The sequence below is a fragment of the Rhododendron vialii genome, chromosome 4a (genome assembly GCF_030253575.1).
Source record: "Rhododendron vialii isolate Sample 1 chromosome 4a, ASM3025357v1".
Classification (NCBI taxonomy): Eukaryota; Viridiplantae; Streptophyta; class Magnoliopsida; order Ericales; family Ericaceae; genus Rhododendron; species Rhododendron vialii.
In genome coordinates this window covers 40,294,928-40,307,302 of record NC_080560.1, presented here as the reverse complement: position 1 = coordinate 40,307,302, position 12,375 = coordinate 40,294,928, and the positions used below count along the sequence as shown (strand labels likewise).

Below are 12,375 nucleotides of genomic sequence, written 5' to 3'. Positions count from 1 at the left end.
TTGGCACCTCATCTTTTGGTTATTAATTTAAGGAGTTGCTAAGATTGACATGGTAAAGTCTCACAATCAATAACTTTGATCTCATACCATACCAGTTAGTACCGGCCGAGATGTACCATACCGGCCAAAAAATGGGGGTGGCAATGTGGCATAAAGCATTAGTAGAGGATTTATGGACAAAAGTTGACAGATCTATTTTCCCACGACACTCTAATTACAAGCATTACAGTTGTGACTGCACCGAAACTTTTGAAATAAAAAAGTTCGATACCTTGAGGGGACTTCATTCACCTATGAGTCAGTATTGAGCATTACAACACAATGCTATCATATTTCAGTTTCAGAGTCTGGCATCATGCAGCCATAACGTTTTGTAGCCATACAGCTCGTGTCCGGACCAAGGGAGTTTTAAGCTAAATTGTGATGTAGCGACACATACTGCATAGTAATGGGAAGGATGCTAAATTAGGTGTTTTCATCCGAGATTGGAAAGGACAGTTCGTTGATGGATCAGCGTACTCTGCAAATTTTTCATCTCCTCTCCAGGGTTAGCTGTTAGCAATTCGTAGAGCAAAAGACATGGTGTTGGTTCGTGCTGTGATCGAATCAGACAATTAGCTTGCAATCAAACTCGGTGTATCTGAATTGGTGCCCCCATGGGAGATTTCTGCTGTTGTGTGGGCTATTAGGCAGCTTATTAAGGAAGCGTTGGCCGGGGGTTCAATTTACTTGGATTAGCAGGAAGAATGAACTGGCTCATGTAGCGGCTACCAAGGCGGTTAGAGGACTGTTTCCTGCTTCATGGGTGGCTTCTCCCCTCTGTTTTAGCTAGAGAGCTTCCTGTTTTTTAAGCCCTTTTGGGCACAGTTTCGGTGAAAAAAAGAAAAGTTCGTGTCCCCAATTATTTGTGGTCAGAAACTTCTTGTAATAAGCAGGTATGTCTTCCACGTCTCTTTGTAATTTTTGTTCTTCAGCAAAATTTTATGACGAGTTTGCTCCTCCTGGCTAAGAACGTCGCAAAAAGGGTAACTCGTAAGTGTAAACGTAAAATTTGTGTTGCATTATGGTCATTTATCCACACAATCTCAACTCTATCCTTATTGTCCTCATTTGCAGGACAAGTTAAGCACCATAGACATCAAGTGCAGCAACCTAACATGGGTAAGAGAACCTGGTTCCAATATCTTGGGTAAGAATCTCCAATATATTGCGACTCTGACCTTAGGTAAATGAAAATTGATTTTTGCCCTCCACTTTTGTACGCAGGCTCTCCACTTTGTACATGAAGTTACTAGTAACTTCACGTTAAAAGTGGAGCGTATGCGTACAAAAGTGGAGCGCCAAAATCAGGATCTTAGGTAAATATCAAGAAGAATAATCAAACTAAAGTTTCTCGAGTAATCAAAGTCTTTAACCACGAGACATATAGCTATCATTCTAAAAGCCAGCTTTTTCATTTCAATATAAAATCATTGAACAGGAATAATATAAGCTGTCGTTCTGAAACACGCATAGCTATCATTCTGAAAGATCAATAATCATTGATATTGTTTCGAACTACTCATGCAAAGAAACAGAATTAACAAGGAAAATAGCGCACAATTATCTATTTCTCTTCCATTTTCATCTGATTAGGCCATTGCAGCCACGAGGTGAAACAAGACTCTCCAAATAAAAAGCCGCAGTAAACCACTCGCAATCCGGAGGGATCTCAATCCGCTTGTATCTGTTTTGTTTCGGGTTGAAGATCATTGGCTTCTTCGAATCCATTACAACCTCTCCATCCTTTGTGTAAAGTAACATTGTACAGATTCTACAGAAGGGAAAGTAGAACTCTCCTGGCTCACTTGGTAAAACAAACAACTTGGTCCAAGATTCTTTCACGCCGTATTCCTTCATCACCAAAACATCGGAATGACTCCCCCAACTGTTGTCAACCACACAAAGCCATCCACCCAAAACTCCCAAATCAATACAACTGTTCGCGTCTACACAAATAGGCATGGGCACCTCCTTGAATTTCTCCTCCGTAGCATCAAAACAAACAATCCCACAAGTAGAATACATATCGTGGTTGAAAGTCACAACCCAATGCGGTGCCCCATCCATAACAGTCCCGGGCGCATCACCAAAACTAGAGTTGCCAAGGTCTTCAATCCTCTTCCACGAACTTAGTTTAGAAGTGAACACATAAACAGGAGTAGGGTCTTTTGTCAAAGGGCTGACGACAGCCCGAACAACCTTGAAGCCATCACTAACAGAGTCATAACCAAGCCCATACGTCATATTCTTGTCTTGGTACTCTGGGCACTCGGGAGATGGTGAAAGTTTCTGATAGATTCTAGTTGATGGGTTCCATAAACATAATTCATCATCATCAATATATAAGAGTACGACCCCATTGAATGAGCCCATAACTGAAACACAAGACTTAGAGTTGCAGGGACTTTTAAGCTCAGTCACGGTGTGATCACGTGCTCGGTAATCTACGGAATAGATGGAGGGAGAAGCGGCAGAGCAGATGATCAACTTCTGGTTCGTGTTGTCGTCGTTTGTGGATTGATGATGGAGGTGTGACTTGACGAATTTGGGGTCGGTGATGAGAGCGAGCCATGGCTTGGAAACGGATTTGAAACGGTGCAGAGACTTGACGGGTAGTCTTGAGAGTATGTCGTAGACAATCTCACCAGGAAGATCAGGCAAACCCATCACGATTTCTAGAGAGAGAGAGAGAGAGAGAGAGAGAGAGAGAGAATCTATAGGTTTCGTTTTTCTTTTTGGTGTTGTGGAGGAGATGGTGTGGGTTTGTGTCTTGGCTGATGAGTCGGTTTTAGCAGGAGCACTCCAGAATGCGCTTGCAATTGGACGAGCTTGGATCGGGCCCAAATTTGATGGGCTGATTTATTTTCGCGTTGCGAAGAGGCCTTCGGCTTACATAGAAAAGGCCCTAAGTCGTGAGCAATGTGGATTTCGGCCTAATTCCTTCGTTAAGGCCTTTAATTTACTTTTTGTGAAAATGACGGCCCGGAATGTGTTTTGATAATTAATACCCACTAAGGATATGCTGAAAACATTTGTTAATGCTGAAAATATTAATTATCAAAACACATCATGGGCCGTCATTTTCCCTTACTTTTTTTTGCTGTTTTAGGAAAGTTTTAATTCGTTAATAACTCTTAGACTATAATTCTGTTTCGGTTTATTCTTTTTGGAAAAATCTTGTTTTTCTTTCCTTTTTCCATTTTATTATTTTGTCCAAATTTTAGGAAATTTCGTTTTTAAGTTGGGGTCTTATTAAGGTTACGCCTTTTCTCTATAAAAGGCTGTAACCTCGTTATGTAAGCAGCTTTTAATCAATAATATTCAGACTTTGTCTCTTTTTCTCGTTGACTTGAATTTATCATTCATTTGAATTAGTACGTAATTGATCTCGTTGTTAATTCCGTTGCGTCAATTTCTCCTCATGAAGCTTCAAAACAAAGAATCACCGAAAATACACTCGAATCCAAGAAACATCCAACAGTACTGCGTTTCCAACAGTGCCAATGGGGCATCCCATTCAGTACAGTCCCATGCCTTACCTTGAAGAATCATGTAATCACAAGTCTTCAATCCACTTCCATGAACTAAGTTTACAAGTGAAGACATGGACACAACGAGGGCCATTACTTAAATCAGCAATAACATCCCTAACCACCTTAAAATCATCACTAACAGAGTCGTAACGAAGCCCATACCTCTTAGCCCCCCACACGCGAGTACTCGGGTTGGGTAAATTTTCTGTACATTCTGATTGATGGATTCCACAAACACAATTCAACACCAGTACGTAAGAGTACGATGCCATTGAATGAAACCCAGAATCTCGAAATAGACTTACAGGGCACTTCGAGCTTCGCTATGGCGTGGTCAGGTGCTTGGTAGTCAAACGAATAGACGGAGTGAGAAGTGTTAAGAGTAGAGGACTAACTTCGGGTTCATGTTGACGTTTGTGGATTGATGGAGGTGTGATTTGATGAACAGGGATCAGTGATTAGAGCGAGCCATGGCTTGGAAACCGATTTGAAACGGCACAAAGGCTTGACGGGTAGTCTTGAGAGTATGTTAAAGATGATCTCATCAGGAAGATTGGAGTAGTCCTCGTTTCATTTCTAGCGAGAGAGTATTAAGGGGTTTTTTTGGGGGTCTTTCTTTGGCGTTGAGAGGAGAGAGAGGGTAGCGGGAAGAAAGTGGAAAATCCATTTTCTACTCCCACCTCCGTTTTCTCACTTACCCCCACCCTCTTATGCTGTGATTGAAACCTTCAAAAGATGGAAAAGGAAGGGTGGATAATTAGTATTTTGCTTCGCTCTTGGGGTAGCTCTAATAGCATAACCAAAATTGGCTAATCAAAATTTGACAACTCATCTTTTGATTATCAAATTAAGGAGTTGCTAAGATTAACAAAGTGAAATCTCACGATCAAAGTTTTTCGTACCGTATCAGCCGGTATTGGCCAAAATAACACAGGGGTGGGATAAAGCATTAGTAGAGGATTTATGGACAAAAGTTAACAATATATTTTCCCTCAACACTCTAAAGCATTACAGTTGTGATACCTTGAGGGGACTTTATTCACCTATGAGTCAGTATTGAACATATATAACCCCACAATGCTTTCAAACCAATACATAACAGCAATTTGATTTGGACAACCGCATAGGACATCCCCTCCGTGGCCTTTCAACCGCAATGCCGCTCCCAATCCGATTATACTCGATGCTGTAACTAAATACAATAGAATTGATGTGAACACTTGGATAGATCACCCACCTTCGGTAAGAGGCTTGCTAATGATAAGGTTTCCAAATGCTTACATGCGCAGGACTAACCTTTCACTTGATGAAGTAGATACAAGTTCAGCACAAGTCAGAGGCGATGGAGAGTAGATCCAACATTTTAGAATGTGAAGTTGTGAACACAACCTTTCAGTCTTCCATTAAAAACAAATAAACAAAAACAAAACCTTTCAGAGTCTCGCATTATGCAGCCGGCCATAATGTCTTTAGTAATGTATTGCAGTTGGAAACTTCTCTCTTTTTTTTTTTATGATTGGCGAAACTTCTGGTAATTGGCAGGCATGTCTTCCATGTCTCTTTGTAATTTTTGTTGTTCATCAAAATTTTACGAGTTCCAGGTTAATAATGACGCAAAAGGGAAGCTTGTACTTGTACAGTTGTATTGTAACTAAATAATTCTTGTTGCAGGACATGCGAAACACCAAAGACAACAATAGCAGCAACCTAACATGGGTACGTAAGAGAACCTGGTTCCAATATCCGATGCACATCCCCAAATCCAATTAGTCTTTATCCAAGTAGTCTCTATGAGAGACAAAACCATATGCAACCCATGAGCAACGAATAAAAACACTTCTTATCCCCTCAAGTATCCCCTGATGGGCCGATATATATCTAACTTCGATCTCGCGCAAATGTTATTAACAAAAATCAAACTAAAGTTCCTTGAGTAATCATAGTCTTTAACCATGAGACATATAGCTATCGTTCTAAAAGCCAGCTTTGCCATTGCAATGCAAAATCATTGAATAAGAATAATGTCAGGTATCCTTCTAAAGAAAGTATAGCTATCATTCTAAAAGATGTACGGCTAACATATCAAAGTGAATATGAAGTACTGGAAGTATGCTCATATATATTGTTTTGAACTACTCATGCAAAGAACAAGAATGAGGAAAATAACGCATAGAATCATTGAATTCTCTTTCTCTTCCATTTTCATCTGATTAGCGGTGCCTTCTAGCTAGTGCCATTGCAGACGCGAGGTGAAACAAGACTCTCCATATAATAAGCTGCATCAAACTACTTGCAATCTAGAGGGATCTCAATCCTCTTGTATCTGATATGTTTCGGGTTGTAGATCACTAAATCAGTCGAATTGAACACCATTACGACCTCTCCGTCCTTTCTGTAACCCAACACCCTAATGTAGCGAAAACAGAACTCCCCTGGCACATTTGGTACAACAAAAAGCTTGATCCAAGATTCTTTCACGCCATATTCCTTCATCACCCAAACATCGGAATGACTCTCCCAACTGCTCATCTCATTATATCACTCATCAGAGGCAAGAGTAGATCCAAAATTTAATGATGTGAAGTTGTGAACATAACCTTTTCAGTCTTCCATTCAAAAAACCCAAAACAGAACTTTCAGTTTTAGAGTCTGGCATCATGCAGCCATAACGTTTTGTAGCGCCATGTAGTTCATGTCCGGACCAGGGGAGTTTTAAGCTAAATTGTGATGTAGCAGGGCATAGTAATGGAAGGATGCTAAATTAGGTGTTGTCATCAGAGATTGGAAAGGACAGTGTTGATGGATCGGCGTACTCTGCAAATATTTCATATCCTCTCCAGGGTGAGCTGTTAGCAATTCGTAGAGCATGTGGAATGGTGAAAGACATGGTATTGGTTCATGCTGCGATTGAACTGGACAATTAGCTTGCAATCAAACACAGTGTATCCGAATTGGTGAGCCCATGGGAGATTTCTGCTGTTGTGTGGGATATTAGGCATCTTACTGGGGAAGCGTTGGCTGGGGGTTCAATTCACTTGGATTAGCTGGAAGAATGAACTGGGTCGTGTAGCGGCTACCAAGGCGGTTAGAGGACTGGTACCTGCTTCATGGGTGGCTTCTCCCCTCTGTTTTAGCTACAGAGCTTCCTGTTTTGTAATCCCTTTTGGGCACAGTTTCGGTGATAAAAAAGAAAAGTTTGCGTCCCCAATTATTTGTAGTCGGAAACTTCTTGTAACAAGCCGGTATGCCCTCCACATCTCTCTATAATATTTGTTCTTCAGCAAAATTTTACTGAGGAGTTCGCTCCTCCTGGCTAAGAACGACGCAAAAAGGGTAACTCGTAAGTGTAACCGTAAAATTCGTGTTGCATTATGGTCTTTTATCCAAACAATCTCAACTCTATCCTTATTGTCCTCATTTGCAGGACAAGTTAAGCACCATAGACATCAATTGCAGCAACCTAAAACATGGGTAAGAGAACCTGGTTCCAATATCTTGGGTAAGAATCTCCAATATATTGCGACTTCGACCTTAGGTAAATGGAAATTGATTTTCGCCCTCCACTTTTGTACACAGGCTCTCCACTTTGTACATGAAGTTTCTAGTAACTTCACGTTAAAAAAAGGAGCGCATGCGTACAAAAGTGGAACGCCAAAATCAGGATCTTAGGTAAATATCAGGAAGAATAATCGAACTAAAGTTTCTCAAGTAATCAAAGTCTTTAACCACGAGACGTATGGCTATCGTTCTAAAAGCCAGCTTTTCCATTTCAATATAAAATCATTGAGCAGGAATAATATAAGCTATCATTCTAAAAGATCAATAGCCAACGTATTCTACTGAATATGAAGTATTGGAACTATGCTTCATTTATATTGTTTAGAACTACTCATGCAAAGAAACAGAATTAACGAGGAAAATAGCGCATAATTATCTCTCTTCCATTTTCATGTGATTAGGCCATTGCAGCCACGAGGTGAAACAAGACTCTCCAAATAAAAAGCCGCATTAAACCACTCGTAATCCAGAGGGATCTCAATCCGCTTGTATCTGTTTTGTTTCGGGTTGAAGATCATTAGCTTCTCCGAATTCAACACCATTACAACCTCTCCATCCTTTGTGTAAAGTAACATTGTATAGATTCTACAGAAGGGAAGATCGAACTCTCCTGGCTCATTTGGTAAAACAAACAACTTGGTCCAAGATTCTTTCACGCCATATTCCTTCATCACCAAAACATTGGAATGAGTCAAATGACTCCCCCAACCGTGGTCAACCACACAAAGCCATCCACCCAAAACTCCCAAATCAATAAAACTGTTCACGTCTTCACAATTAGGCATGGGCACCTACTTGAATTTCTCCTCCGTAGCATCAAAACAAGCAATCCCACAAGTAGAATACATATCGCAGTAGAAAGACACAACCCAATGCGGTGCCCCATCCATAACAGTCCCGGTGGGCGCATAACAAAGACTAGAGCTGCCAAGGTCTTCAATCCTCTTCCAAGAACTTAGTTTAGAAGTGAACACATAAACAGGAGTAGGGTCTTTTGTCGAAGGGCTGACGACAGCCCGAACAACCTTGAAGTCATCACTAACAGAGTCATAACCAAGCCCATACGTCATATTCTTGTATTGACAATCTGGGCACTCGGGAGATGGTGAAAGTTTCTGATACATTCTAGTTGATGGGTTCCATAAACATAATTCATCATCATCAATATATAAGAGTACGACCCCGTCGAATGAGCCCATAACTGAAACCCGAGACTTCGACTTGCAGGGACTTTTAAGCTCAGTCACGGTGTGATCGGGTGCTCGGTAATCTACGGAATAGATGGAGGGAGAAGCGGCAGAGCAGATGATCAACTTCTGGTTCACGTCATCGTCGTTTGTGGATTGATGATGGAGGTGTGACTTGACGAATTTGGGGTCGGTGATGAGAGCGAGCCATGGCTTGGAAACCGATTTGAAACGGCACAGAGACTTGACGGGTAGTCTTGAGAGTATGTCGTAGACAATCTCACCAGGAAGATCAGGCAAACCCATCACGATTTCTAGCGAGAGAGAGAGAGAGAGACTCTAGGTTTTGTTTTTCTTTTTGGTATTGTGGAGGAGATGGCGTGGGTTTGTGTTTTGGCTGATGAGTCGGTTTTAGCAGGAGCACTCCTGATTGCGCTTGTAATTGGACGAGAGAGCTCAAATCGGACCCAAATTTGATGGACTTAATTATTTTCGCGGGGTTTTTATAGGCGGGCCCCTTTTTGTGTGCTTGTACCCATTTAGGCCCACCCCCAGACATGTGCGTCCTTTCTATCCTAAAGCTCACGCGCTCTCCTTAGTTTGACATTAAGAAAATTATTCAATGCAAAGGAAACATAAAATTGTGGTGTACAACACACATATAATTGGTTAATGTTGTGGGACTCGTGACTTTCTGTGAGTTATTTTATGGACTATTGACATGTGGCATTTAATAAGTGATTGGAAAGTATTGTAAAATCACCAAATAATAGTATCTTCTAATCATCTTTTCTCTCTCTTCGCATTTATAAAACTACCAGGTGTTTAGAGCATCCGCAATGTGAATAATCAAAATCAATAATCAAAATGTGCCACATCAGCATTTGATTATCTATTTAGTTCATAATTAAACTTAACAAACTTTACTTCTACATTGGTTATTTTTGCATCCCTATAAAAAAACTCCTCACAATATGCAATGCACCTATGTTCAATTACAAACGAGTTCTAATCACGCACCGGACCACACCAAATTATTATTCTCGATGAGACGATTCTAATGTTGGGTATTTTTTAGTTTTTTAGTTTTGAATTTGGTTATTGGGTTTGATTATTGAGTTTTGGTTATTGGTAAAAGTTGTTAAGTATGGTTATGGAATGAGTGAAATTTGGTTATTTGCTAAAAGACTTGTAACTTTGCTTATTACAATGCGAGATGTTTTTTTAGCATTATTGTTAAGTTTGCTTATCCATACCAATTTGCTTATTACAATATGGATGCTCTAAACGCACATATATATACCTACGTAATGTGTATATATTATTACTTAGTTAAAACTTTAAACCATTATAACTTTTTTTTGTACCTATCCGATTTTGGGAAAAAAAAAAAATCTGAAATCTAGTCAATGATATCTTTTTAAACAAGATCCAGAGTAAATGTGAAATTATGTACACATAAAACAAGTAATTTACACGCATAAATGTAAAATTCACACTTGAAAAGACATAATTCAAATCCACTGACTACAGAATTCACACCCCACTACACAATTCACATCTACCAAAAAGGAAGAATTCACAAACACAACCCCCCTCCCAATACATAATTCACACTCTCATATGTAAAATTCACACCCTCAAAATACATAATTCACACCTGAAAAAACACACTTCATACATCTCATAGTAAACAATTCACACAAAAAAAATGCAGAATTCACACATCTCATAGTAAACAATTCACACCCCAAAAAATGCAGAATTCACACCCTCTAAAAAAGACCCAATTCACACCCCCAAAAAAGAAAAAATTTACACCCCTCTGTGCAATTCACTATCCAAAACACACAATTCACACCCTAAAATGTAGAATTCACACCCTCTAAAAAAATCGAGTTCACACCACTTACATGAAAGAATTTACACTCAATCTCTAAATACTGAATTCACAATCTTCTACAAAAGTCACTATCCAAAGTACACAATTCAGATCTCTATATGAAGGATTTTCACACCCTTCTACACAATTCACACCCAAAAAAAATACAAAATCCATACCCCTTAAAGAATTCTCACCCTACTAAATTTTTTTATACATAATTTCGTATTTAATATAGATCTTGTTTGATAGATCTTGTCGAATAGGTTCTATAAGTATAAATTTTGTAAAAAATTAATATATATAATAAAAGTTATAGCATTTTTAATTTTGTAATAAAAAAATTACACAATATATCCACATCATCATCAGTCAACATCAAGTACATGTTTCATTGTCTAGCAACGCGCGCTAGGACTTATATAGGAATGAAATACAATAAAGGGCTTACATGAGACAAAACAACAAACGTTGTGTTTGTTTGGGACTTTAGTTTAGTTTAGTTTTGGTAGTAGGTGAAGAGAAAAATAGAGTAATGATTGAAGATATGGGTAATGATTGGAGAGAGATAGAGAGATATGAGAAAGTAATAATTGAAAAAATAGGATAATAATTGGAGAAAAAAATAGAAAAATAATTGAAAACAAAACAAAAACAAAAACTAAAAGGTGACCGAACAAAACCAAAAGTGGGGGCGGCCTGGAATTTCCCCTATTTTCGCGCAGCGGTAAAGAGTCAAGACTCATCTCCCTAAGTTGTGAGCCATGTGGATTTCGGCTTAATTCCTTCGTTTAGGCCTTCAATATTTTCCCTTATTTTTTTGGCTGTTTTAGGAAAGTTTTAATTCGTTAATAACTCTTAGACTATAATTCCGTTTCAGTGATTCTTTTTGGAAAAATCTTGTTTTTCTTTCCTTTTTCCATTTTATTATTTTGTACAAAATTTGCGAAATTTCATTTTTAAGTTAGGGTCTTATTAGGTTACGCCTTTTTCTCTATAAAAGGGCTGAAACCTCATTATGTATGCAGTTTTTGATCAATAATATTTGGATTTTGTCTCTTCGCTCGTTAACTTGAATTTATAATTCATTTGAATTAGTACGTAACTAATCTCTTTGTTAATTCCGCTGCGTCAATTTCCCCTCATGTAGCTTCAAAACAAAGAATCACCGTAAATAGACTCGAATTCAAGAAACATCCAACCGTACTGCGTTTCCAACAGTGCCAATGGGGCCATCCCATTCAGTACAGTCCCATGCCTTACCTTGAAGAATCATGTAATCACAAGTCTTCAATCCACTTCCATGAACTAAGTTTACAAGTGAAGACATGGACACAACGAGGGCCATTACTTGAATCGGCAATAACATCCCTAACCACCTGAAAATCATCACTAACAGAGTCATATCGAAGCCCATACCTCTTAGCTCCCCACACCCGAGTACTCAGGTTGGGGTAAATTTTCTGTACATTCTGATTGATGGGTTCCACAAACACAATTCAACACCAGTACGTAAGAGTACGATGCCATTGAATGAAACCCAGAATCTCGACATTAGACTTACAGGGCACTTCGAGCTTCGCTATGGCGTGGTCAGGTGCTTGGTAGTCAAACGAATAGACGGAGTGAGAAGTGTTAAGAGTAGAGGACTAACTTCTGGGTCATTTCTTTCAGGCATAAGAATCCTAACCACCTTAAAATCATCACTAACAGAGTCCTATCCAAGCCCGTACACCCTAAACTCCCCTCTTGGGTACTCGGGTTGTGAAAATTTTCGGTACATTCTGATTGATGGGTTCCACAAACATAATTCATCTCCAGTTCCTAAGAGTACCATGACTCCATTGCATGAACTCATAATCTCAACCTTAGACGTACAGGGCACTTCGAGGTTGGCAATGGTGTGGTCGGGTGATTGGTAGTCTACGGAATAGACTGAGTGAGAAGTGGGTGAGGCGATGATTAGCTTCTGGTTTGTGTTGTTTTTCATTGATTGAGTGAGGTGAGATTTGATGAAGTGGGGTTCGGTGATTAGAGCAAGCCATGGCTTAGAAACCGACTTGAAACGACACAGAGGCTTGACGGGTAGTCTTGAGAGTGTGTCGAAGATGATCCCATCGGGAAGATTGGCCAACTCCTCTTCCATTTCTAGCAAGAGCGTTTCTGGTGGTTT

The 12,375-nt window shown here is 39.5% G+C and overlaps 3 protein-coding genes across 3 annotated transcripts; all 3 read right to left on the bottom strand.

Moving 5' to 3' along the window:
* Window positions 1-1,623: 1,623 nt before the first annotated feature.
* On the bottom strand, window positions 1,624-2,709 carry LOC131324032 (F-box protein CPR1-like). Its single transcript, XM_058355863.1, has one exon. The coding sequence runs from the start codon at window positions 2,707-2,709 to the stop codon at window positions 1,624-1,626; it is 1,086 nt and encodes a 361-aa protein (XP_058211846.1).
* A 5,215-nt stretch (window positions 2,710-7,924) lies between these two features.
* On the bottom strand, window positions 7,925-8,626 carry LOC131324031 (F-box protein CPR1-like). Its single transcript, XM_058355862.1, has one exon. The coding sequence runs from the start codon at window positions 8,624-8,626 to the stop codon at window positions 7,925-7,927; it is 702 nt and encodes a 233-aa protein (XP_058211845.1).
* Window positions 8,627-11,919: 3,293 nt separating this feature from the next.
* Window positions 11,920-12,348, bottom strand: LOC131324030 (F-box protein CPR1-like). Its single transcript, XM_058355861.1, has one exon. The coding sequence runs from the start codon at window positions 12,346-12,348 to the stop codon at window positions 11,920-11,922; it is 429 nt and encodes a 142-aa protein (XP_058211844.1).
* Window positions 12,349-12,375: the final 27 nt, after the last annotated feature.